Source organism: Abrus precatorius, unplaced genomic scaffold (genome assembly GCF_003935025.1).
Source record: "Abrus precatorius isolate BTA unplaced genomic scaffold, Abrus_2018 Scaffold7, whole genome shotgun sequence".
In the NCBI taxonomy this organism is placed as follows: Eukaryota; Viridiplantae; Streptophyta; class Magnoliopsida; order Fabales; family Fabaceae; genus Abrus; species Abrus precatorius.
The window spans coordinates 19,537,742-19,564,445 of NW_020874417.1; the positions used below are offsets into that span (position 1 = coordinate 19,537,742).

Here is a 26,704-nt window from a genome sequence, read left to right on the forward strand (position 1 = left end):
ATTTGAGCTCTATGCTTTGCCCACATAATGCCTCCTTTTATGGAATGGAATGTGTGTATAGGCTATGTACCATGATTGACATTAGTTGCCCTCTGAGTCTGTAGCACTATACCCCCTTTTGCACACACATTACTTAGGATGGTATCAAATTATTTTGCAGCCCCTGGTTTGATTGTTTGTTGTTGTGTGTTACTATGAAGGTTGACCCAATTTCCTTGCACTACCCATTCACATATTCTTTCTCCTCTGCAGATAATGTCAAGCAATTCTAGAAGGAACACACCTAGAACCAAGAGGAGTAGGACAGCTGAAGCCTCTTCCTCTCAACTCCCTCCTACTCATGACCCAAGGTTTAGATCCCCAGAGCACGAACAGTATTTCAAGGAGAACATCCTGCGGCGCCAGATGGTCTAGGACAGGAATTTTGAAATCCAACAGGGGACATTTCCACAGTTTCAGGAGGAAATAGACAGGCGTGACTGGGGACTTTTCACTTCTTGTGCAGGCAATGAGTGAAAGGACATCACCCAGGAATTCTATGCTAATGCTCTGCGCCTGGAAGATGACATTTACCCCCCCAGGCACACCATGGTCAGGGGTAAGCAAGTTAACTTCACTCCAGCCACCATCCAGAGGGTTTTAAACATCCCTCATCTGCAGAAGCAACCTGGCCAACTGGACTTCACTGCATTCTGCAAACAGAAGGAAAAAGATTACCAACCTATACTTCAAACAATCTGCATGGAAGGAGAAAATTGGGAATTTGATTGTAAAATGCAGCCCAAGAATCTGACCACCAAACACCTTCTCCCTCCTGCCAAGTGGTGGAATATCTTCGTTGTCAGCTTATTTATGCCCGTCATCCACACCTCCACCATTGCAGTAAAGAGGGCAGAACTCATCTATGCTATTCTCACTGGCATGCCCATCCATGTTGGGGAGGTCATCAACAGCGCCATGCTGGAAGTCCTTAAAAGGAGTAGAGATTCTTTAGCTTTTCCCTCTCTAATCAATATGTTATGCCAGGATGCAGCTGTTGATTTTGGAGACTACCAGCAGAGAATTAGAGCACTTCCTCCCATTTCCACTGCCTTGGTGAAGGACCTATTTAAGCCAAAGAAGTCTTCAGACCCAGGTCTCAGCTTGCCAGCCGAATACAAGAAGGAGACCCCTGCAACACTCAAGGAGCAGCTGCAGCAAATAGCACAAAGGCAGACTACCATCCACTCTGGTCAAACCAGCATGCTCCTCCTCATGGAGACCATGATGCTGAACATTGGCAAGAAGATGGGGATGACTTCAGACTAGATATATCAGGCCCACCGTTTCCCTGCCCCTTTCCTCCGAGCTGCTGTTCAGAATGACCTGCCCCCATTCAATCCTAATGCCCCTAGAGATGTCCGCAACTCCAGTTCCTCTGAGGAAGCAAAAGAAGTAGAGGAAGATGAAGGCGCCACCTCATCCACCTCTGATGAAGATGCCATTTAGTCCACCTTTCGTGTTTTCTTTTATTTCTCTGCTTGTAGTTATTTTCTTTTATTTTCCCAAGTAATTAGGAACCACTTGTCCTTTTATTGTCTTTCCGTTCCTGCTTTTATGTTACTTTCCTTCAAACAGTTATGTTACCTCTCTTTCGTTCTTTTTCTGAACTCTTGTTATCATTGTGCAGAGATGCCCTCAGTTCCATCAAGAGGAGCATCATTTTATCCTGAACTTTGAATACATCATCTATAAAAGGGGGGTGAACTCTTTGTCTCTATTTTGCATTTATTTGTAGCTTACTTTTCCTGCACTGTACTAGATAAAAGACAAAAATATTTTCCTTATTTCATTTCTTCTCTTTTCATTTTAATCTAGTTCTCTTTCGTATTTTGCTTTTATGCTCTAATTGAATTTCCCATCTAACTCCTACTCATTCTCATTTTTGTACATATTTACTGTCCCTACCATTTTGAACATATTTTCTTGTCGGGTGAATTGTACTCTCATTTTGCAAGTTATTATCACTTTTACCATGGTAGTGAATTGAGCCTTTCTTCTTCTTTTCTGTGTGCATATTACATGTATTTTTGCATTCATCTTCTAGAACTTGCCTTGTTTCTTAATTCAATATGCATTGTGCAATTTTCCATCTAGATGATTGAGGCCTTCTTTGCACATACCCCCCACCCTTGCACCTCCTTTCCCTTGTTCCCCATGTCTTACTTTTACCAAACTTAGTCTGCACCAACAATTTCCCTTCCTTAAGAGAGGCATTTCTTTTGAGTTGCCTTAAGATTTAGTGCAAGCAACTAAGTTTGGGGTGCCGATTATGAGTGTAGTTGCTTGAGGACAAGCAATATCTTAAGTTTGGGGTGGTGGACAGCATACATGTTAATAATACATGTAAAAAGAAAAAAGAAAAAAAATGATTGTCAAAGTCCATGACATCACAAAAATATGAATGAATGAAAAAGGAGAAAAGAAAGAAAGAAAAATATAGCAAGGCATTTGAGTTGAAAAATGATCTCCACATAAGGCAAATAAAAAATTAATGTGGTGAAAGAATGCTTTAACCTCTTAAGCTACATCATTTAAGGCATTCCACTCTAGTTGTTGCACTAAATCACTCAAAAAAACTCCCTCCTCTTGAGTACCCACTTGATCTTGTCACCCTCCTTGGTTAAATTTGAGCCTATCCTAACCCCATTTGTGACCAACAAAGCCCTCATGATAGGTGGTTCATTGTGTGTAGGCAAAGGAGATTGAGAATATGGGCAAGCCTATGGTATGGTGAGGCTAAATGCATGGATTGAGGGAAAACACTCAGCCTGAAATGTTATTGAGTGATGAGTGAAACACCACCTTGTGAGATGAATAATTTCTTTGCATTATGTGAGTCACATGAAACCTTGCTTGATTCTTTTGTTTCAATTTAGTGGGACTTTGCATGGAATATTTGACATGAATATGATTCGTCCGTTGAATGAGTCTATGGTTGTGAAGATGTTGGAAGTGCTAATTAAAGCATGAAGTTGGAATGAAAATCTCTAAAATTTATTTTGGATAAATCCAACCGTCTTCATTTGCTTTGCTTGAATTTTGATTTGCTTGAGGACAAGCAAAAGTTTAAGTTTGGGGTTGTGATGAATTCACTTTTTATTATATTTTTACTTGCCTTTTTGGTGCTCCTTAATAGAAAAAAATGGACTTAGATAGTGCAAATAATATAGAAATCACATTTTGAGTAAATATCATAGGTTTATTAATTTTTGGTTAATTTGCATTTAATTACATAGATATAGATTGCAATTTTAATTATCTTGATATTTTTGCAGAGTCCCCAAGTTAATTTTGGGAAATCTTGGTCCTTGGATGAAAGTTGCCCCCAAAGTAGCCACTTTTAGGAGCAAAAGTGGCAACTACAGCAAGTCTGGGCATTAAAGGTCCCAAAGTTCCCACTTTCAAGCCCAAAAGTGGCAACTCTAGAAGCTCCAAGGACGTCAATTTTGAAGCATGATGCGCGTGGCCACTATTACCTTTCAAAGTGGCTACGCGTATCCAAAGTTCTCACTTTCAAGACCAATAGTGGCAACTCCCGAGAATTGACAGATTTACGAGAATTGCGCGTGGACACTTTCAAAGGCAAAAGTGGACACTTTGCTGACATGTCATCCACTATAAATAGAATTTAGGAATTAGGGTACGAGACTTTTGACACTTTACACAATTTTCCTTTGCCAAATTGAGACATTTTTTCAGAACATTGGAGTCTTGGGTGACAGCCAAGGGTCCTCTATAGGTTTTAATTTTCAATTTTCCTTTTGATTTTGGTTGAATTTACATTAATGTTACTTACGTTCTTTCATTTCTTTCTTTCATTTGTGAAGCCCATACACATGGAGGGCTAAACTTCCTTGTAATTCCTAGTCAATGCACATGAATCTTGAATTCTTGGGATTAATTGCAATACAAATCTTTCTTTCTTTGAATTTATTGACCCCAATCTTTGAATGAAATGGAATTTGCATGAAGGGAACATTGCTTAATGAACCCTAAATTACCCAACGAAATTCTAATTCAAAATTGCTTAATTTTGATTAATCCTTGAGGTTGCTTAATCTTAGGGATAGAGATTGGAGCCCATTAAGATGCTTAATTTTAATTGGGATGTTAAAGTTAATTTTCGCTTGTTAGATTAACTTAATTCAAGGGAAAGAAAGGGGATTATTGAATCATTTGATAGAATAATGATGGAACTCATTGATTGACTAGGAATTACTCATTTTAATTGATTGAATTTCACTAGTTTACACTTTGCTCTTGATTAAAATCTGAAAATTGACAAACCTCCCCCCAATTTACTTGCTTTAAAATACATGTTCACACTTGTTCGATGTATGTTCCCAACCAAAAATTCCTTGGAGACGACCTAGGATAACACCCTAGTACTGCATTTATTTCTTTGCATATTTGATGAGGATTAACGACAATCTTTTGCATGACGAGTAGCTAAAATCGTTTCATCAAACTTCCCGGACAGAAGATATACATTGAAGGAATAAGAGTCTATAGCTGAAGATGCGAAAATCCCGAGTATGATGTCATAGGAAGTGTTCATCGATGGGTTGGGGAAGCAGACTAGTCATTGGTGCTTAGCTTTCTTTCTTTGGCTTCTTTCCGGTCTAGCATGACTAGCTTCGCTGCTGGTCCCGGGTCTGCTTTCTTTCAAAAAATGAAAACTACTACTCCCGCTAGTAGTAAAGGAAAGAAAAAAAAAAGCATTTTGCCAGAAAGGTTAGACTTCCCTCCGCGCACAAGCCGTACTCAGCTACAGACAGGGTTCACCCTCTGGGCTTTTGATAACCAATGCTTCCTACGCTCCAGTTCCACACCCGTGAGTAAAGAGCTTCCTTTGGGTGAATATCATAAGTCATCACTGAACCTTAGGTACGGATAGTAGAAAAAGATATTCGTCCTTATTCTATGAGTGGTTCTTCTTAAGAGATGTAGTTTCACCGTCTTTATACAAATTTCCTTTCACGAATAGCCTGATTCACAGCATCTACCTTATTCTCTCCCCAGTCACACTAGAATGTTCACTTGTCCGCCTACCAATGTTAACCTTTCAAACATCATTCCAATATTGATAGTCAAGTGAAGGAGATCCACATGCCCACTTCTCCTTCCCTGTCCCATTTTTAGGACGGGCCTCATTCTTATTTGAGGATACCCCCGCTCAAATAAAAACTACAACCCCCGAAAAACTAAGAGCCAGAATCTTAAACCCATGTATCTTTTACATCATATTATAGAAAACAGTACCATTGATTTGATATTTAATTTAATTGGTGTGTATATCTACTACTAATTCCATTTTTAATCTTGCCCCTCATTCATTCCCCTCATATCCACCAACGGCAATCAAGCCAGCCAAGCCCAGGGAGCAGCTTCACCTTGTCCCCTCTACCATTCCCACCTCTTTATTTTTTTCACTTTTGTTAAAAATAGTTTAGAAGAATAGATGACATCTATAATATTCTTATATGGTTGGCTCTGGTGGGTCCCAAATTCAACTTCTTTGACATAAAACTCGTATTTCCCTAAAGAAAGAAGTTTCCCCTTAGGATAGAATAAAAAATCACGAATTTCATTTCATTTGTTCCTTGGTGAATAGGGCGAAAACTTGAACTACACACGTACATACTTTTAAAAAAAGGTAAAGCCAACAGACATATAAAAACTGCTGCTATTGCAGCTACACCTCCCGATTTGTCAGGTATACTACGAAGAATGGCATGGATCGGTAGGAAATACCATTCCGGCACAATATGAGGCGGGGTGGGCATCGGATTAGCAGGTATATAATTGTCGGGATGGCCCAAAACATTAGGAGCATAAAAAATCCAAATGGAAAAAAAGATAGCAAAAGCTACCCAACCTACTAGATCCTTTACATAAAAATAAGGGTAAAAAGAAATTTGATCCATCTCTGAATGTACACCCAATGGATTATTTGATCCATATTGATGCAATGCGGCCAGATGAAGAAGACTGGCGCCTACTAAAATAAAGGGGAGTAAATGATGAAGACTAAAAAAACGATTTAAGGTGGCATTGTCCACGGAGAAACCACCCCAAAGCCAAGTCACTATGGTATCTCCTACTACAGGTATGGCGCTAGCTAAGCTTGTAATTACTGTAGCTCCCCAAAAGCTCATCTGACCCCAAGGTAGTACGTATCCTGTAAAAGCTGTCACAATCATTAATAGGAAGATTACAACTCCGAGACACCGAACAAATTCCCTAGGACTGCTATAACTCGCATGATATAGACCACGAAAAATATGAAGGTGAACCACAATGAGAAACATACTTGCCCCATTAGCATGCATATAACGGAGCAACCAGCCCCCTTCAACATCTCTCATAACGTGTTCTACGCTGTTGAAAGCTAGATCCACATGAGGTGTGTAATGCATAGCTAAAAAAACGCCAGTCACTATCTGAATGACTAAACAAATACCAGCTAACGAACCGAAGCCCCACCAATAACTAAGATTGCTCGGGGTTGGATAATCTATCAAATGTTGATTAAGTGTGGAGGATATAGGTTGTTTAAGAAGAGAGAATCGTTGGTTCCTTATAGTCATCTTTTTCTCTTTCCTATCGTGACAACTCTGGTTCCCCCACCTTTTTTTCGTTCTGGGGCCCTACTTAAAAAAAAAAAGAAAGAATCCATTATTTTATTTATAGTACCTTTTCTTTCTTCCACCTACCTCCGAAGGATGGAGGGGGTATACAGCGAAAGAAGCGAGCGTCGAAGGGGTCATCCTGGGTTACTGAAGAGTCGTCCGACTGCTCGGTGACCGAATCAGAGGGGTTTTTACCGCTTTCTCTTCTCTCCAGCACTCTCGGACTGATCATCTTACTGCAACAAAGCAAGCTTAGGAATGAATCTAATGGAAATTTAGGTCTCTGTCCGCTTGGAAGATTCTTCTTTCCTCTTCAGTGAAAGAGGGCAAAGGTGTGTGGGAGAAAGAATTCTAAAAGAAGAGAAGATTTCATTTCATCTACCAAGCGGGACAAAGTGCGACCCCTAAGCAATTGGGGGTTCATAAAATAATTCAAATATATTTTATAAAAGTTTTTTCAAAGACAATGCCTTAAAATTACCTATTTTTATAAGCTATAATTTTAGGTAAGTCAAAGTCAAATATAAGTCTTGTTGAATACATGTCATTTGACACTATTTGAGTAGCTAAAGAATAAAAGAAATATAAAATATAACATGAATAATAAATTATATAAAAGGTTCAACTTTGAATACAATCACAAGAATCAAATAATTAAAAAGACAATAATAAATTACTTCAAATGAAAGGTTTAACTCTAAACATACTTAGAGATTTTTTAATCCAACACCATTGTGTAACTATAACCATAAGATCATCTTTTATACCCAATCATCATTGAAGTCTCATTAGTATATTTTTCCTACAAAGTATAACAATAACAATGTTTTTGAAAAAATTACTTATAAATCATTAGTAAAACTATAGTAATAATAACATTTAAATATCACATGATTAAAGTACAGAAAACATTACTTAATATTTTTAAGGTGAAAAATCATCTTTTTCCTACACCTGCTATATTTGCAATCTGATTTATTATCTTTAATTTCAACATTTCCAATAATACATGTAATCACATAAGTTTAACTCTAAAACAGGGCAGAATCTTTTCACACTAGTGTAAGTCTAAAACTCTTACATTCAATCTAAATCTTTCATTTAACTTGCATCTAATGAGTTATAATTTATTATTTAACTAACCGTTAGATGCAAGTTAAATGAAAGACTCAAATTAAGTATAAAAGTTTTTAGACTTACATTAGTGTAAAAATATCGTTCTCCCTCTAAAATATATTTTAAAAAATAAATTTTATATACTATGAACATCAAAAAAATATAACTTACCAACTAAGATCCTATCATCTACTACATAATTTGTGATATCCTTAAATTCAATAAATTAAAATTCATAATGATCTATAACACTAATATTTTCACATTCATGCACTTATATGTTGTAAAAAGAAATTTTATTTTGTATATATGACTTGTAGGTTGAAAATCTCCCACCTATGTTTTGACCAAGAGTGAAATTACTTTTAGCATACACCATCCTTACTTTTAACTCAAACTTGAATTTTTTTAAGAATGTTTGTTGGTCAATATATGAATATGTCACTCTATTCAAATTAATAAGTGTGAATTCAAATAATATATAAGAAATTAACTCTTAAAGTCTATATAAAACAGTTTCATATAAAAATACACATATAAATAGTTCCTTACATTTGCGTTTAACAAAATTAATTCTATATTATTGATATCATTCTCATCATTGAGACTCAATCAAGTATGTATTATCCAAAATCTTATCTTTCATCTTGAATCAAGAGTACTAACATCACATCACATACATCATTAATTCGAGTTATCACGTCTGTCAATAACAATTAGAAGGAATAAAACAAACTATTTTTTACATAAAATACTCAAGAAAAATATAAATATAACCTTATACAACAAATATTTTTAATAAAAAATACAAAAAATGAAACCTAAACATAAAGTATAAGAGGGAAACAACTTTAGAACTATTATTTTAAAATATTCACTTTATCCATGCCTCCTACAATAATTAAAATTTAAACAAGACCTTTTTATAGTTTCATGAAATAAAATTGTACCAATTTTTATTGATACCTATTAATTAGTCTTCTTTCATTGACTAATTACACACTTTTCAAAATAAAGAAAACTTATCCATAAATAAAAGTAGTCAAATATTTGGAATAAATAGCTTTGTATATTTAATAAACTAAGATTCAAATCAAATAACGTAATATTTAAAATTTTAATTAATATTATTATTATTATTATTATGAACAAAAATTTAAATTATGAACACCATGTCCAGTTCCAATATCTAAGCGTAATGAATATCAATTTTTTTTTAAAACATGTTGAGTTACCAAAATCAAACAATAAATATTGTGTTAACTTTCACAAAGTATACATTTACAAAGAATTAAATGTACACTTTTTAAAATTTTCAGAGAACATATATCAATATTTTTTTTATATTTAATAGTATATTTAAGCATTTAATATGGTTAAATTTTTGGTAACATGACCCATTAAAATAGTAAAATATTAAAATAAAAAATTGAAAGAATGACACATAAAAAAAACACGGAAGATGAAATTTATTTTATATATATATATATATATATATATATATATATATATATATATATATATATATATAACACTTTAGTAGTTATTAGATGAAAGTCTAAACTAAAATTTTATATTATTTTATCTTTTCAATATTGAGTAAGACTTTTAAGAGATAAAAATTGTAAATAATTTCTCTTTTCTCTTAACATAATTTAATGTTTCATTATGTTAGTTGTGTTTTTTTAATATTTAGCTTTAAATGTAAAATTAAAAATAAAAAGTATTTGATTAAAATAAAAACTTAATTATTTTAAAAAATAATTTTTAAGTTTCATTTTAAAGATAACTTATGAATTATTTATTTTTATTAAGGTAATATTAGTGTTTTTATCCTTCAATTTTAAAGGAAATTTTAGTTTTATTTTCTCCTTAGATCTTCACACTTCTTCTTTTTCTATCTTTTTGTTACTAACACTAAACACTTACCCCTAAATTCTAATTCATACATAACCTAACTTTATAAATACTCATTTCAAGTTGCTAGTTTTCATTGTTCACACTGTTATTCTAGAATTTAACTTTGTTTGTGTGGATCACGTTTTAGGTATGTAATTAGTTGTTGCTCTTATCTTCTTAAAGATTGGCCTTCAACCTCATCTTTGATATTATCTTTGTAGTATACTCTACTTAAAATTATAACTAATGATACTTCTCATAGTATGAATTTAAAATTTCTGACATTAGGACAACTTGTGAATGTTTGTAATTTACACTTGTTCAAAGTTGCACTATTTGTACTCTGTCATTTAGTTATGGAAGAAAAAGTTTGTAATAAGAGAGTGTTTAGTATTAGTGGCAAGAAAATGGGAGAGAAAAAGGAAGATGTGTAGAATATAAAGTTTAAAATTTGAAAAGACAGATAATGAAAAATATAGAATTAGAATTTTTAACAGAAAAAAATATATTTAAAACTTTTATAAAAATTAAAAGATTAAAATAAAAAAAATTAAATAACAAAACCAAAATCTCTTTTAAATTATATGATTAAAATACTATTTTTTTTTATTAAAAATCCTAACTACAACATTTAGAGTTAGTGTTATTACTATTGTTACTACTATTATCTAAATATTATTATCAGTCATCATCTTTTATCATCAATTTAATTATCATTATCTCTCTTATCACAATTATTATTATTATTATTATTATCTTTATCATCTTATCAATTATCTATTCTTATTATTATTTTTATCATATTTATTGTCGTTCACTATTTGAATTATTGTTCTTATTATTATTGTTAGAAATGATAATAATTGACTATACTTAAAATGTTATTTATACTAATTTTTTTTATATTTATTAAAATTTTATGAATGTAAGAATTAAAAGATGTATAAAAAAAATTAATTTATTTATTTTTTATTAAAATTTTTAAAAAAATCTAATTTGATAGATGCAACTTAAACCGACCTTACTTTATCACCCTAAACATTATTGCTAATTATCTATCCAACGAATATTCAAATTATTGTTACTATCAGCTATCAATCTTTATAATCAATAGTGATATTTTATGCTTTAAAATTTAATATTAAAATTCAAAATTTTAAAACTAAAATTTTAGAACTGAAAACTCATTTAAATTTTTTAAAAATTAAACTGAAATCTAAAAGTCAATTTAAACAAGAGAAATTATTATTGGATTTTCTCATTATATTTTCATTTTAATATAACGTCTTCAACGTAGTTTAATTTATGATAGCTTATATATATATATATACTTATTGAATTATATTTATTCAATTTTAGCCCGAAACCTGATCCGTGAAAGTCCTTATTTGTTGTCCACTGAAGATACGAGGATGAAATTCAAAATTCAAATATTGACATCCATTTTGATACTCCTCTGGTGGATGGTAGCTTCAGCGTTCACGTACGAATGTACATAAAACCCCACGTCCAATCCACGTGCTTCAAAACGATACGCCCAGGCCAAAATTTGTATTTGCCGCGCTCATCGTTTGGGGTCAACACAACCCACCCTAGCTGTAGCTTTGGAATTTGTCACGTCGCCAAACCCCAGGTTCGGAAACTCCGAACGTAACCTCTTCACTCCAGGACAGAGAGCCACAACCCTTGTTAAATATTTTAATCATAAAACTATATTAAATAATTTTTTATTTAATAGATTTTTAACGTTCTCTAAATATCAATTCACATTTCTTTAAAAAATTAATAATAAATTTAAAGTATTTAATTTAATATAAAATATTAATTATTCCATTTTTATACTAAATATTCTTCTCTAATAAGTTATTCAGTTGACAACATTTATTGATAAACATTGTTATTAATATATTATTTTTAGAATTTAATTTAAATATATTAATAATGTGTAATTTTTTTTACATTACTATCTAATCATAAATTATTATATTTCTTTTCTCATTTACCAAAAAATAAATCATAAATGGTTATGTACAAAAATCATATTAATAGTATATTTTTATTAATTAATAATGTAAAATTTTTTACATTAATAATATACACTAAAATTAAACTCTTATTTTTAATACAGTTTTTTTAACAATTTTGTTAATTTTATTTTAATATAAAATTTAAACATATAAAAATATCATTTTTAGAAAAATATTAAGTATTTATTATATTTTTAGTATAATAAATATTTTAATAAAAAATTACTATTTTAGATGTTTAAATTTAGTCGTATAAATTGAAATTAAGAAACTTATTTTGCCAATTGAGTAAATTTACATAAAATCTTTTTTAAAAAAATGTAAAATCTATTAAATAAAGTGAGTATTTTTCATAATACGTAAAGTAGATTTTACTTTTCAATTAATGATTTTGCCTTTTATCAATGAATTATAATGTTAAAAAATGAATTTAGCATTATGTTAGCGATCCTTTCTCAAATTCATTTATTCAAAGTGAAACACTCCTGCTCCGAGCCTAACCTAACCTAACCTGGTTCATGCGAAAGACACGGACATGTCGCGTAAACCCAGCCAACTATTACTCGCAGATGAGACAAGAAAACAATTAAAAAAATCCTTAAAATAAAAAAAAAAGAATAGTGAAGTTGCGGCACGAGCCTTTGATTCCCATTACTCAATTCGTTACTCATTCATTTCATTTCCATCCATTCATCCACCTTCTCATTCTGCTGCGCTGCTTCACGATTCCCTCGCCATCACAACCAGATAGAGCTTCACTGCTTCTGCTCAAGCAGAGAGAAGATCGAACGCAGAAACTGGTACTATGCTACTTCCATGTTTCCTTCTTTATTGGATCAGTTATCGATATCTCTGTTTATGGTGAAAGTTGCTGTTTAATTCGATGGATTTGGGGGTTTGCTTTAAATTATTTTGAATTTTGGGAGCAGTAGCAGACCGTAACCATTAATTTCGTTCACGTCTCTTCCTTGACCCTATTTATTATTATTGGAATTATTTTTTATTCGATAATGACAGATAGACCCATGGAAGGTCACTTCGTTTCTCTCTCCTCTCAATTATGGTGGGATGGAGGTGTATGCTTGGTGCAATTAGTGCCAGAAATAAAATTAGTCGAAGTTTCATTGGAATTGAATTTCGAGCATAAGGTTACTTTTGAATTTGAATCTAGTAGTAACCTTTTCGTGAAAATAAGATCCAGTACTTTCTAAGCTACTTTATTGTTATTATTATTTTTAATTAAATATTTTTTTTTCTATATAATTTTAATCAAATTAAATGCTCAACTATCGTGTTCACATGCAGGAATGAAGTTTTAATTGCTTTCATTTCAAGGACCGTAAGTATCCTTGGTGCATAGGATCTGATTTGGTGCATACAGCGTAGTCCACGTTCATTACCCGGCAATCTCAAGTTCCCATGTCAATTTCTGAGAAACCATCTTCATCGTTGACATCTATAGACGCCCGAGATGTTGATCCGTTGTTAAAGGATTTGAATGAAAAGAAGCAGAGCTTTAGGCGCAACGTGGTTTCGTTAGCGGCAGAGTTGAAGGAACTTCGAAGTCGCTTATCGTCACAGGAACAATCGTATGTTAAAGAAACTCAAACAAGACAGGTACCATACTACCTGTTTTTCGGTTGTTTCCTGCGTCTTTTTGTTCCAAAACAACCATTTTTTGTTTCCTTTATTTTTTCTCTTTTTGGCCGTGCTACAATATTACAACTTTGCTATCAATCATTTCTACATTTTTATTTTAGTCTCGTAGGGTCAGGGAAAAATCATTGGAATTTTTTAGTCAGGCAAGTTTTTATGAATACTCTTTCACAGGAAGCAGAGACAAATGCCAAGAACATGGAATTGGAAATTGGCAAATTGCAGAAGAAATTGGAAGAAAGAGACGAGCAGCTTCAGGCTTCAGCCTCTTCCGCTGAAAAGGTTTCACACTTTTCACCTAGGTTTACCATTCATTATTATTATACTTTCGCCTAAGTTTACCATTACTTAATATTATTTAATAGATATCTCTTGATGTGGAAGTGTTGTTAGCTTTTATTTATTTTCTTTAAATTATTGCACGTCTTTTGCCTGCCTTTCATCGATGTTCATCTTTTAGGATATATTTTTACTAGTTTGTCCTCTTTCATTTTGGCGGATCCCAGTGGAATGAATTCTGAAGAAAAGAGTGACTAGATGCTTTGATCTATTATTATTATGATCCCTTTCTAACTTGGATTGTTCTTCAATTTTTTCTCTGTCACATTTTTCTGCAGTAATTGTTAGGTTACTACCTACAATTAATAAAATTACTTAAATCGACTTTGACGTAGGGATTAGTCCATCATGCTTTTCTAAGTTGGAAAATCGCTGATATAATTTTGTATCAGTTTTGTCTTTCATCGTAAACCACCTAGTTGATTTTGAGTACACAAAAGCATAAGGAAATTAACTAATGAATGCTAGTGACTCTTCTAGTGCGAGAGCGGCCTAGTATTGTATGCCGCTAATTATTTGACATCTATATATAATTAAATAAAGCCAAGCAATAGCAGTTCTATTCAACGAGAACTTGTCCTTATCTGCACCAAACTCCCAGTAGATGCTTCCAGCGTCAAATTTTCTAAATTCCTTCACAATGGATGTCACTTGTTCACTTTGTTGGGCTCAATAAATAAATAAATGTTGTTGCTAAGGTGTGGGTTAGAAGAGGTGAATCTTAACTAGGTAACAAAAACCAACGGATGAACGGAGGTTGGGTTTAGCGGAAGGGATTAACTTTCTACAAAATAGCAAATCTCGATTTGACTTCCTGTTAGGAGATGCTCACTTTCAGTGTACTATCATGTCTTGAGTAGAATTCCTTCTTATGGTGAACTAAAACGATAAAATAAAAAAGAACTGGGGAGTAAGAAGTTTATGGTATACAGACTATAAATCTGATTTCAAACAGAAATTCGCGGCACATAAAACAAATCAATTTCATTTTTGTTTACTAAATCTGTGTTATACCAAGCACATTTGTTATGCACACCAACAGACCCATAAACTTTTATTTAGTGGGTGGATATTTTCTCTCCCCTTTTGGTGATATATTAGAAAAGAGATAAATGCATCTACCTAGCTATATATTATAACTACAAATCTTTTCATAAAATAAAAGCTAGGATGCTGGAAGTTGAATATGGAATGAAAATTATGTAAATAAAACCAAGTGCGATTCATATTTGTGCCGAGACTTGAGCGAGCATTAACAGTTTTGTTATTTGAACTACCTAAAATTGATACAGTATATTATACACCATTGTATATTATAATTTATATTTCTCTTTTACTTTTATCTTTTATATAGAACTCATCTTAAAAACATATCCCAAATATAAAGGGACACTTAAAATGTCCACTTTAACATACATTTTCCTTTTGGATAATTACTTCTCTAATCAGTAATTTTAACAATTTTATCGTGAACATTAAAGGCTTGTATATCACGAATTCCAGTGTTAGATAAGCATCTTATCTATACTATAATAATTGTAACATTGGTGTAATACAAATTATAAATGAAGTGAAAATCTTGGAAAGCCAATTACACATTTAACCTTTAATGAACAACATAGCATAACGGCGCAGAGTAACTTGCGCTTTGTAAGCTCAAATTCTTTGATTGGTGCCATACCCCTCATGGATTTTATTTCTATCTTGAAGAATGTAACAAGTTTCTAATTATTTTGCCAGCATGTATGTGACTTTATAAAATATTCTCGAAATCCACTAGATTCTGCGTGACTGTTTATCTCTTGCAGGTTGCAACATAGATTAAAAAGTGAAACCATCTCTGAAACATGTTGATTTACCCAGGCAATAACCTATAACATATTTTTTAATCTTGATACAGTATATGAAGGAGTTGGATGATCTTAGAACACAGCTTGTGGCAACGAGAGCAACTGCTGATGCAAGTGCTGCATCAGCTCAGTCAGCCCAACTCCAATGTTTAGAACTTGTAAAAGAATTAGATGAGAAAAATAATTCACTAAAGGAGCATGAGGATCGTGTCCTAAGGCTAGGGGAGCAACTAGACAATTTACAGAAGGATCTTCGGTCCAGGGAATCATCACAAAAGCAATTGAAAGATGAAGTTGTGAGAATTGAGCACGATATTATGGAGGCTCTTGCAAAAGCCGGAGAGAACAAGGATTGCGAACTACGGAAAATATTAGATGAGGTTTCACCTAAAAATGTTGAGAAGATGAATAAGCTTCTAGTTGTTAAGGATGAAGAAATCTCAAAACTTAAGGATGAAATTAAGATCATGTCTGCTCACTGGAAGCTTAAGACTAAGGAATTAGAATCACAGGTAAACCCATTCTATTTTGCTTGTGTAATTACTTATTCATTTATTTAGTGTTTTCTTGTCTCTTTTTATGGTCCTTGGCTAGTGTATTTAAGGGCATTGGTGTTTTGACACAGTTGGAGAAACAACGGCGTGCTGATCAGGAGCTCAAGAAGAAGGTATTCAAGTTGGAATTCTGTCTGCAGGAAGCTCGTTCTCAGACACGAAAACTCCATAGGGTAATTTTAAATCGTGCTGGATGAGGGCTTGGTTCAATTTATTTTGAAAAAATAATCTTTTTTTTGTTAATTTCATGAGTAAGCTAAAATAAGCGATTGTTTTCTTATGAAAAACAATTCTCAAACATGCACTATATATATTTTTTTTCGTTCAAAATACTGAATGTTCTTCTTGTTTACCGTTAATTGGGCTCTTGTAGTACTTTTTTTCAAAATTTTGATTTTGATTTGAATTAATTGATCAATTGCTTTACTTTTTTTTGGGTAAGAAATTGCATTGAATTATGAAAATACGAAACACATTACAATTTGACCTGACTTTTTATCTACTATTGGACCATTATTCATGACTTTTTATGGATGCCTAGAATTTTTTTTCCGCTCGTGCTTCCATGCATGCTATCATCTAATTCCAGGATCTAACCCTTCTTGCGCCCTAGTCAAATAACATGTTTCGTTGTATGGGTTTGTGAACAGATGGGAGAGCGACGGGACAAAGCTATTAAAGAACTTAGAGATCAATTAGCAGCAAAGCAACACCGAGCAGTTGTGGCTGCAGATAAGCAGACTCAGAATTTCTGGGACACTTCTGGATTTAAAATCGTCGTCTCCATGTCTATGCTGGTCTTGGTGGTATTTTCAAAGCGGTGAAACCATTAATGTATAACAATTCGTGTATATAGACGTACCGAATACCTTCAAATTCTAAGAGTCTAGAGAAATTGTAGAAGCGCCGTTTAATGCAGTTTTATAGGTAATATAGCTTTAGCTTGTTCAATATGTACGTGTAGCGTCAGGATCACGGCATTTTTGCGATGTTCTATTATACTAAATTGCAGTAGTTGCGTTTATATTGATTTACGGTCGCATTATTAATTTATAATTGTATTTATTTATGCTGGCTAGAATCGCTGTGGACCTCGTTCACAATCATTTATATAGAAAACTATGAAGTCGAAGACGCTACAAATTTGTGTGAAATGAAAACTGTCTATACAGCCAACTACAGTTGATTTATGTCAAAGTTCCTATTTTTTATTTAATATTTGCCCAGTAACTTATCAACATGTCGTCTAATACCACGTTTTGTAGATAGCAAATTTCGTACAAGGCATTTTTTTGAAGGATTATTATTATTATTTTATATCCACTTCTTGATATTTACTATCTTTTTTTATTATTTTATTTTTATCTTTCTTATCTCTTCACTCATTTCACATTTTATTTAGAGTGTGAAATCATCGTAACCCTTCAAATATCGGGGACTTAATAATGTGCCTTAGGTATGTATTGCCCTGCTGGCAAATGTCTAGTCTGCTTCAGATATTAGAAAAGCAGCTCACATGCGTCGGTTTTAAAGTCAAGGCATTCGGTGGATTTGGCTGATTGGCGATACTGCTTTCTCATTACGTCTTTGACAATTGAATAAGCTCTAACGTTAGAATCGGCATCCAATGCATTGAGAATCAAGTGCACGTAGGTGTCTTGACTCGGGTGGAAATGATTTGCTTGATTCCTAAATTTAAGGTTTGAGTTTGATTACTTTATTTGATATAACTAATCTCTTTGAGTTTTGATAAATATTTTTTCATACACATTTCTCTTAATTTATGATGAGATGAACATGAAAAAACCTAAAATAATATAAGAAAAAGATGAATCAAACGAAATTTTGTTCAACCTCAAGGGCTTCAAACATAATTTGTCCTATATTTTAATAATTTCATGATGAGATGAAACGCCATACCTCTTTGCAATGAATTTCACATTTGTCATGTATCTTGAGTGCTCTGTTCAAGTGTTTCTTCTCCTCACTGTCAGAGTCGTAAACCTTCATGATTTACCGTTGCTGTTGCCTTCATAATTTATGGGACCTTCTCATGAATCATAATTGACACTTTTCATAAATTCTAAAATGGGCTATTTTGATGAATAACAATCCCCCATAAACGCATATCAATTTACCCAAAAACTACCAACTCCACAAAATTGAAAAAAACTACTTGCTCTCAAAATATATGTACATGATCAATATCGATTGTCTGTTGTACAGTGTAGATGCCAAAAGCAGCACAGAATTTATTTCCACAGTACAAATTCCCTCACCTTCACACCTAAGCTTAAGTCTAGCACATTGATGATCATTTGGCTGCTCACATTCACTCACCTTCTTCTGTTCCCTTCTTACTCTATTGTCTTTGTTCACTACACCTATACACGACATCTAATTTAACGTTACAATACAACTCTAACGAATAGCTAGAGATTCTATTGAGCATCTCACATACTATATCTATAGGTGCACACTTAGTCTTGTAGTGACAAATGATATCATCAGAACAATGCAGCCAAGAGAAGGTCTCAGACCTACAGAATGCGATGCCGAAGTGGTGTTTACAACTGGAGGGCTTTCGGACCCAAAACCTGGCATCATACCTGATGCTGGGTTGCTTGAGTTTAACACTGAAGGCGGGGTACCATACCTGCAAAAGGTAGTAATTATACAGCACCATGATTAGTATGCATATTGGTGCTATAGATTATGAAGCCATGCAAAAATTGCTAGTTGCTGTGTCACTTACCCGGAAGTACCTGCTCCTGAAGATGCCGATGTTGTTGGTGGAGCTGTTGGAATAGATGGTGTTGGTGTTGTTGGAACTGATGGTGCAGGTGTTACTGGACTCGGTGGTGGTAGAGATGTTGGACTTGATTGTGTAGGAGGTGTTGGGAATGATGACTTTGGCGTTGATGATGGTGACGATGATGATGGGAAAATGCACGAACCCGAGCCTATTCATAATTCAGAAGAGCCAGTTTAAGAAGGTCATTAATTTAATATTAAAATAAAAAAAGGGTGTTAGTTAAACTATTAAGATCTTACTTGGATTAGTATTAACTAAGGTGGCGGTTCCTCCAAAGTCACAGCTTGTTGGAGCTGGATTCTTCTGATAGTAACTGTTGAAGGCAAAAGAAGCATGGTTCTGCAAAGTTACTGGACTGTAACAACTCCCACCTTGCTGTATTTGAGAACAATCTGCACCCCCCATTCCACAAGCATAGTCCAATGCTGCTTGAAGAGAAGATTCAGGAGTTCCTGTTTTTGCCACACACCAACTCTGCCCCTGAATGGCTGGAGCATTTGTGTTTGCTGGGGGAGGTTGTGGGTTTATGACGGGAACACTCGCTGACGGTGATGGAGGTGGATAAGATGTCACTGGGTTGGTTACTGGTTGTGTCCCTACAGGAGTTGTTGTAGCTGGATTGGAAACTGGTGGTGCTGGTGAATTGGCTGGATTTGTGGGAGGTATAGGCACAGGTGTTGCAGAAGGAACTGTTACAGGCATTGCAGCAGGATTGGTGGGTGAAATTGTGACTGGATTAGTGGAAGGGACTGTGATGATTGTTGGTGTATCTGGGGGTGTGATAATTGGTATTGATGATGTTGGATTTGAGGGGTAAATTGTGTTTGTTGGGTTGGTTGTATCATCTAGACTTCTCCTTTTGTTGGATTTGCTTAGGGTCTCTTTCTTAACTAAACCTTCTGTTGTATGCACTTCTGCATATAATGCAGCTATTCTTTTTGTAATATGAGTTCTTGCTTCTATATATTTTGATACCTTTTCACTAAATTGAGCTGCTTCTGTTGAACTTAGGATAATTGGGCACTTGATTGTCAGAACGATCGGAACATCTTTGCAAGGAAGAATAGAAGCAGCAAAAGTGGCTCGTTTGATAATAGACTGAACAAAGTGATTCCCCATGCTTAGTTCCCCTTCAATGCTGTCTTCTATCATGACAGAGGATTTTATTTTCTGTATAAATGAAAGAATCATACGAATTTCGTTTTCATGTGATGCATTCAACTTCTCTAAGAATGATAGTGGAAATGCTACTGAGACTTTTACTTCCTTGCCTGTGTGAAGCTCATTGAGAACTGAATGAATTGATTTAAGGGCATGTAAAAACAAAGGCATCTCATTTTGGGCTAAGCACTCACTGCCACAGCTTGCAATGACGGTTTTGACGTTAAAATGAGGGAGGAAGTTTAGTAGATGAGCTTTTAGTCTAGAAAATCCAGAAGGTTTTGAAGTAATGAAATTGTCAAGTTGGCTTTTGTTTAAGTAGACATCAACTGATACATTGGAGTTGATGAGAGTGCTCAAAGTCCTATGATCTGTGACAAAAATTCGAATCTGAGATAAGGAAACCTTGCTTTGTTGGAGGAATAATATAGTTCCTTCAGATGTTGAAGTCTCTCCTCTCTCACGATAGGAAAAACCCACCGGAGCTCCTACAAAGAATGAAACAAGTAGATTAGAATAAGCACAAGTCCAATTGGTTTATCACTTGAATTTGAGCCGCCTCCACAGATTTTGCTACAAGAACAAGGTGGCGTAATCCAAAAGCTAAAGATAAAAATTCATCGTCATCAATTAGATGGAAATGATTACTGTAAAACTCAGCAAGACCAAGTGTTGAAGTTTCAGAAACTGAAGTAAACAAGGAGAAACTGCTAAGTTTGGACTTTTGCCAAGAACAATCACTGAAAAAATATGATTATTCTATGATATTATCAGTGTCAGATACTTACCAGAACAAGAAATAATGAGAAAGGAGAGAAACAAGAGGCACAAAGAAGCTTCCTTGGCCATTATGAGAAAGGGTAACTTGAATGTAGAAGAATGACCCAGTTGGAAGTTCAGTGTTATTCATGCAGTAGCAGTGCTTTAAAGACATAGCATAGAACTTGAATAAAAGCCCACAGAGGCGGGGGCTGTTGAAGATAAAGGTGATGAGTGAGAAGGGGAGAAAAAGGTGTCAAAAAAGAAAGAGGACCAAGTTGTGATGATAAAAAAGAAAAGATATCATATTATAGATTGGATGTTGCTTTGTGACGAAGGATTGGGTTGTAAATGCTTTGGTCTGATAAACAGTATGGAGAATCGTCATGCTTTTTATTGCTTTATCTATCATTACCATAGCTTATACATGAATGTGCATGACAAATATAATGGGACACATTGCCCTTCCATTTAGATTATGCACATGTGATTATGTGTTGGTGTTCCTCAAGTAAGGGCTTGTGCTTTTGGAATCCGTGATTGGCCTTTGCACAAACCACGTGTTTGAGGCAGCGATTAGTTGAACTCAGCTTTGAAAAATTAGGCAAGAAAACCATACTTGAAAGACTAAACTTTGCTACCCAATAACCTACATTTTTTTTTCTATTGAGAAGCTGTTTTGGACCACTTTTATAAATTAAGAAAGTAATATTTTGTGTGTAACAACAAAGAGGGAGAAAAAGGCAGGAAAAAGAAAATGCTTTTGCTTTAATTCGGATTAGATCAGGCGGTAATGTAGATTACTGTTAGCTTTTTTGAGTATCTACTAGCTATCTAAAGTTGGTGGACAACAATTTATTTATTTTTACCACAATTAGTCTTTGTTGCGTAGCAAAACCAATTACTAATAGATCAATACTTAACAAAAGTATAAGATGAAATTGCAAAGAATTAATTCAGCTGAGTAGGACCAAAAAGTATATTTTGGTTCTTGGCTTTGGCTATTTCTTTCTTCCCCCCATAAAGTTTATGCTCTGTACTAGTCATATGCAGCGCATGTTTAATTTTACAATATCTGGACAACATGGTGGGACAACCCATGTGTAATGATCTTAGTCTGTCTTCTCTCATTCAAGTTTCAACTTAATCAAAAGCATTGTCTGACTAGGTCTCTAGCCGAAAGCAAAGCAATTTAGAGACAGAAATAGAGAGTGGTTGCACTGTCACCCTTGACATGGCTGATGCATAGTATACGCAAAAAGTGCCCCTTCTAAATCTCTAAACCACAAAAATGGAAGAACACAAGTGTTTGGGGCCTTTTGAGTATCAATAAATTATTAGGATTAGCAGATTATATGTTCATTTAAGAGTTATTAAAATAGATTATATGTTCACTTAAGAGTTATTAAAATTTGAAAATATTCAATTCATCCATAAAATTGCTATATTGGAATAAGTTTAGTAGATAGTATCAATAAATTATTGTTTGTTATGTAAGACAACTTTAAAAAAGAAAATTTAGATGGGTAAGGATGAACACAGCCATTAGACCACTGATAAGTGAGAAACTGCCTCCCTATTGAAAGAAAGGTAAAGGAACAAAGAGAAGTGCTTTCCGTTTCCGTAGATAATGCAATAAAAAGTGTTGTTTGCTATTACATGAATTCAAAATCGAGGGATATCAGAGTGAGCTGTAAGTAGGAGGATGCGGATCTTCTTTCCGGATCTCCAATTTTATTTTTACTTTAAATAAAAATAAATTTATTTAAGTAAAAATATTTAAAAAATTATATAAAATCAATTTAAATAAATTTTTATTTAAATAAATTATTTTAATTTAAGTAAATTTTTTTTTCTCAATTTTTTTTATGCTTAATACTCTTTTCTCAATTTCCGTATTTAAATTTCTTTTTTTTTTATCTAATTCATAAATTTTATACTTATTTTTTTTTCATACTTAACTCTCTATCTTCACGATTATTTTTATATCACAGCTCTCTTTACTTTTATTATTATTATTTCTTTTTTTTTATACTTAATTTTTATCTCGTTAAATATATAAATTTTGCATAAATTAAAAAAATTTACTTAAATTAATTTTATATAATTTTTTTTATATTTTCTATATTTTTGTTTAAAAAAAAAAGTGGTACTTGCATTGAGTGGCGGATTTACGTGGTAAGTATACAAACGTCACCACAAGACAAACACATCATTTCATGCAGCTTGCAAGATATTTTTGCTTTGTTTAGTGTGTAACTTTATTAGTAGTGAGGGCGGAGATTCTCTAATTTCGATATTTGACATATATTAATAAGGATTTCCAATGGTAGTTGAAATGACCTATCAATAAATGACACTAATAAAAATGGTTTAATAACATTTTGTGAACATTGTTTTGACAAAACATGGAGGGTGTAGACACGTGAAAATATTTGACAAGTTTCCCCATTACAAATGGGATACACTCAAAAGTATCGCCACTACGATACTTTAAGTTTATTGCACAAATTTTCTTTTATCCTCTTATTATTTTAATGCAGGTGCATTTTGTCTATAACTTTTTCTCTATATGGGAGATAAATTTTCCATTTGAAAAAAGTGGAAGAAGAATTTTAAAACACTACTCATACAATATTAGTTCTATTTATATATTTTTTTTTTGTATCATATTGATATATTTAAATTATAAGTATGAAATTAATTACTATTGTAAGTTTAATTTAAATAAATATATAATAGATAATATTTTTAGAAAAAAATAGAATATTATTGAAATTTATTTTTAGCCGTCTCAAATTTTTATTTTGAATTAATTATTTTTATTTATAAAAATATAGGATGAGTGAAATTGTTAACATTATATATTAAAATAGTAAGATTTATGAAGGAAATAAATAAGTAAATTTCAAAAAGTAAATAAGAAAGTGATTAAAATAAAATGCGGATTAAGTTTTAAAGCATTAAAAAAAATTCATTTGAAATTTAATTTTGGTTATAATCACATTATTTCTAGATTAATTTTATGTTTTTTTTACTTGATGGAAATGCTAGATAGTATACACTAATCATGAGATGCTTGAGAGGTAGTCAGAATAGTTTGAGTATGGTTTCCTTGCATACAACATACTACACAAGTTAGCTAGACTTAGTTATTTTCAGTACTTGGATATTTTACTTTTGTCCTACACTTATACCTAGCATTATTCAACCACTTTATTTGTAATTAATTTACAATCACAATATTAATCAAATACAAATCACAATTAAAATTTAGTCCATATGGTACATATTTAACTTAAACACAATTTCCTTATACAAGAGAAAGATTCATTATCATGAACTTAATTGATTTCATATTTTTTCAGATTTTATGCATCACATTATAAAATTCATAACTCATTTAATACAAGCCCAAAAATTATGAAATCAGCGGAGTTATTTTCCTTTAAGTGTCTATTTTCATACAAAAATACAATAATAAATTAGACACTCACATAATTTAATATGAAACTCAATTTCTCCTTCACAAAATATCATTTTTCAACATGAGTTTAGTAGAAAAATAATAAAAAATTCAATATAAATCCAAAAATCATGAAACTAGTGAGGTTATTTTTCTATGAAAGTCTATTTTCATAAACAAATATAAGTATAATTTAGACACTAATAGAATTCAATGCGAAACATAGTTTAGTCCTGTTGTAGTCATTATAAATCAATATTTACTGAAATCAAATAGTAATTACTCCTAAGGCAATCCTTTTTCTAAGAAAAATATTTCTATAATTTATTTAAAAACAACTCATGCAGTTTGCATAATTTACAATCTAGTTTCCAAATTTCATTATTTTGCAAAAATGTCATTTTTATGCAAATTGATTAATCTTAGCTAAGTGCCACATTTTTTTAAAAAAGATTTTCAAGGTATTTTCAGACCTTAAACATAACCAAATAAAATATTATGGTTTCACACATCATATGGTCAAGGTTCATGCAATTTAAAGTTAATTTAAAGTAAAAAATATGGTACTATTTTACCCTTAGGTTTAATCTTTCAAATTTGGTCAATTCTTCCTTAAAATCTCATATTCATGTCATGGTTTAGTCCATATAAAAAGGGTCCAAGGTTCAAAATTTCATTTACATGGTCACTTTCTAATTTTTTTCTATTTACCTTAACCTCAGTCTTATTATAATTTATAAAAGTTCTCTTAATGTGTAATTGACTGTACATAAGCAGAGGAGATTAAGAATATGAACAAACATATGATAAGGTGAGATAAAGTTAATGATCTTGAGGGTAAACATTTATCTTAAATACTTATAAGTGAGAGGAAAATAATATTTTATGAGCTGTGATAATATCTTTTATTAATGTCTCACATGTAACTTTATTGTTCATTAGCTCAGAATTAGTAAGATGTTGGTAAAAGAATTTGTTTGAGTGTGACTCTCATTGTAATTAAATATATGAATAAATATGCTAAAAGGATAATTAGAAGGAATAGTGTGGAATGAAAGAATTTTGTATAAACTGAAAATAAATTTTTGTAAAATGATTTTCATTGTTTTTTTTATAGATTGATTGACTATCCCCATTGGTGTGTATTGATTTACTTGAAGACAAACAAAAATTTAAGTTTGAGGTGGTGATAAATCTAGATTTTGTTAGATTTATAGTTAGTTTTCTAGTAGCTTTTTAATAGAAAATTATAGTTAAGAAGATTAAAATCTCATAAAAAATGATAATTGTTCAAATACTTCAATTTTATTTATAGTAACTCAATTTGTTTGGATTTAATAGTGTTTTTATGCAAATTTTGTTGTTGAATGAGTTTTGTACGAAATTCTAAAAGAAAAACACATGAGTTAGAAGCATTAAGAGGTCAATTGAACTGAGCGTAGTCATTTTTCGTGCTAAAAATGAACATTTCAGAGGCCTAGAAGTCAATTAAGGTTGAACATTATCACTTTTAGTGGAGAAAGTGATCATTTCAAGGACTTTGGAAGTGAAATATGATGAGTGTAGCAACTTTCAACACTAAAAGTGAACGTTGCAGAGCTTGAAATGAAGAAATGGTATGAGTGTGAACTCTTTCTCCCCTAAAAGTGAATGTTACAAAGCTAGAAAAGGAGAATTAATCTGTGTGTAAACACTTTAGACATCAAAAGTGAGTCTTCCAGAGCTTTAAGTAGTTGAATAGAGCTGCTTGTTAACACTTTTAGTGTAGAAAGTGAGTATTATAGAAGCTGTCATAAAGATATACCTTATGTGTAAGTACTTTTCCTATTGAAAGTGAGTGTTGCAGAACTTGAATTTAAGATATAACTTGCACATAAATATTTTTCCATTAAAAGTGAATGTTGTAGAGGAATTTTGAAATAATGACACGTGTATATACCTTACATGTTTTGTTCGTATGATAAAACTTTGTTTAGTATCAATAATGTCATAACAAAACTTTCATCTACTAGACACGTGACATAGTCTTAGCTATTTTGCAATTTTTATAACAATAGTCAAGACATGTATCCAAAATTTTCCTAAAAAAAATTAATTCTAAAAAAAATAATTTAGTAATTTATTTTAAAAATTATAATAATTAAATAAAAAGGCCTATAGACATTTGACAAGTTATAACAACAAACGTTTCCCCAAAATTGTTCTTCAAAAAGCATTACTCATATCACATTTTATCTCTTCACTTAAATTTTAAATTACAACAAAAGCTAAAACTGAATTATCGTCCCCACTGCATATGCAACGAATACAAAGGAGATAAAGAAGTAGCTTTTTGGGGGCAGAATTGAACTTGTTCAAACGCTTTTTCAAGGAGTGTTAGATACTATT

General features: G+C 32.4%; 3 protein-coding genes across 3 annotated transcripts; 1 reads left to right on the forward strand and 2 right to left on the reverse strand.

Annotated features, from left to right (window-relative positions):
* Positions 1-258: 258 nt before the first annotated feature.
* Positions 259-6,632, reverse strand: LOC113871594 (cytochrome b). The gene is made up of 3 exons (XM_027508686.1): positions 5,644-6,632; positions 668-715; positions 259-334 (listed from the first exon to the last, which is right to left on the reverse strand). Exons 1-3 carry the CDS (start codon positions 6,630-6,632, stop codon positions 259-261), a joined length of 1,113 nt encoding a protein of 370 aa, XP_027364487.1.
* Positions 6,633-12,354: 5,722 nt separating this feature from the next.
* LOC113871131 (nuclear envelope-associated protein 2-like) lies at positions 12,355-17,307 on the forward strand. Its single transcript, XM_027507937.1, has 6 exons — positions 12,355-12,516; positions 13,022-13,333; positions 13,547-13,654; positions 15,612-16,073; positions 16,187-16,288; positions 16,766-17,307. Exons 2-6 carry the CDS (start codon positions 13,136-13,138, stop codon positions 16,937-16,939), a joined length of 1,044 nt encoding a protein of 347 aa, XP_027363738.1. The 5' UTR covers positions 12,355-12,516; positions 13,022-13,135; the 3' UTR covers positions 16,940-17,307.
* Positions 17,308-18,211: 904 nt separating this feature from the next.
* Positions 18,212-21,114, reverse strand: LOC113871130 (mucin-5AC). Its single transcript, XM_027507936.1, has 4 exons — positions 20,880-21,114; positions 19,170-20,579; positions 18,871-19,078; positions 18,212-18,771 (listed from the first exon to the last, which is right to left on the reverse strand). The coding sequence occupies exons 1-4, from the start codon at positions 20,938-20,940 to the stop codon at positions 18,582-18,584; spliced, it is 1,869 nt and encodes a 622-aa protein (XP_027363737.1). The 5' UTR covers positions 20,941-21,114; the 3' UTR covers positions 18,212-18,581.
* Between the last annotated feature and the right edge of the window lie 5,590 nt (positions 21,115-26,704).

Bases quoted from the DNA above. Each gene is read 5' to 3' on its own strand.
- LOC113871594 (XM_027508686.1), bottom strand. From the start codon at position 6,632: ATGACTATAAGGAACCAACGATTCTCTCTTCTTAAACAACCTATATCC. The intron at 716-5,643 runs AACAAATGAAAT...GTATAGGTTGGT, and splicing joins TTTCGCCCTATTCACCAAGG to AATCTTTTTCCTTCTGTTTG. The intron at 335-667 runs GTTGCTTCTGCA...GGTCATGAGTAG, and splicing joins AGTGAAGTCCAGTTGGCCAG to GAGGGAGTTGAGAGGAAGAG.
- LOC113871131 (XM_027507937.1), top strand. From the start codon at position 13,136: ATGTCAATTTCTGAGAAACCATCTTCATCGTTGACATCTATAGACGCC. The intron at 13,655-15,611 runs GTTTCACACTTT...ATCTTGATACAG, and splicing joins CAGCCTCTTCCGCTGAAAAG to TATATGAAGGAGTTGGATGA. The intron at 16,074-16,186 runs GTAAACCCATTC...GTTTTGACACAG, and splicing joins CTAAGGAATTAGAATCACAG to TTGGAGAAACAACGGCGTGC.
- LOC113871130 (XM_027507936.1), bottom strand. From the start codon at position 20,940: ATGGCCAAGGAAGCTTCTTTGTGCCTCTTGTTTCTCTCCTTTCTCATT. The intron at 20,580-20,879 runs GTAAGTATCTGA...CATTCTTTGTAG, and splicing joins TCTCATTATTTCTTGTTCTG to GAGCTCCGGTGGGTTTTTCC. The intron at 19,079-19,169 runs GTAAGATCTTAA...AATTATGAATAG, and splicing joins CTTAGTTAATACTAATCCAA to GCTCGGGTTCGTGCATTTTC.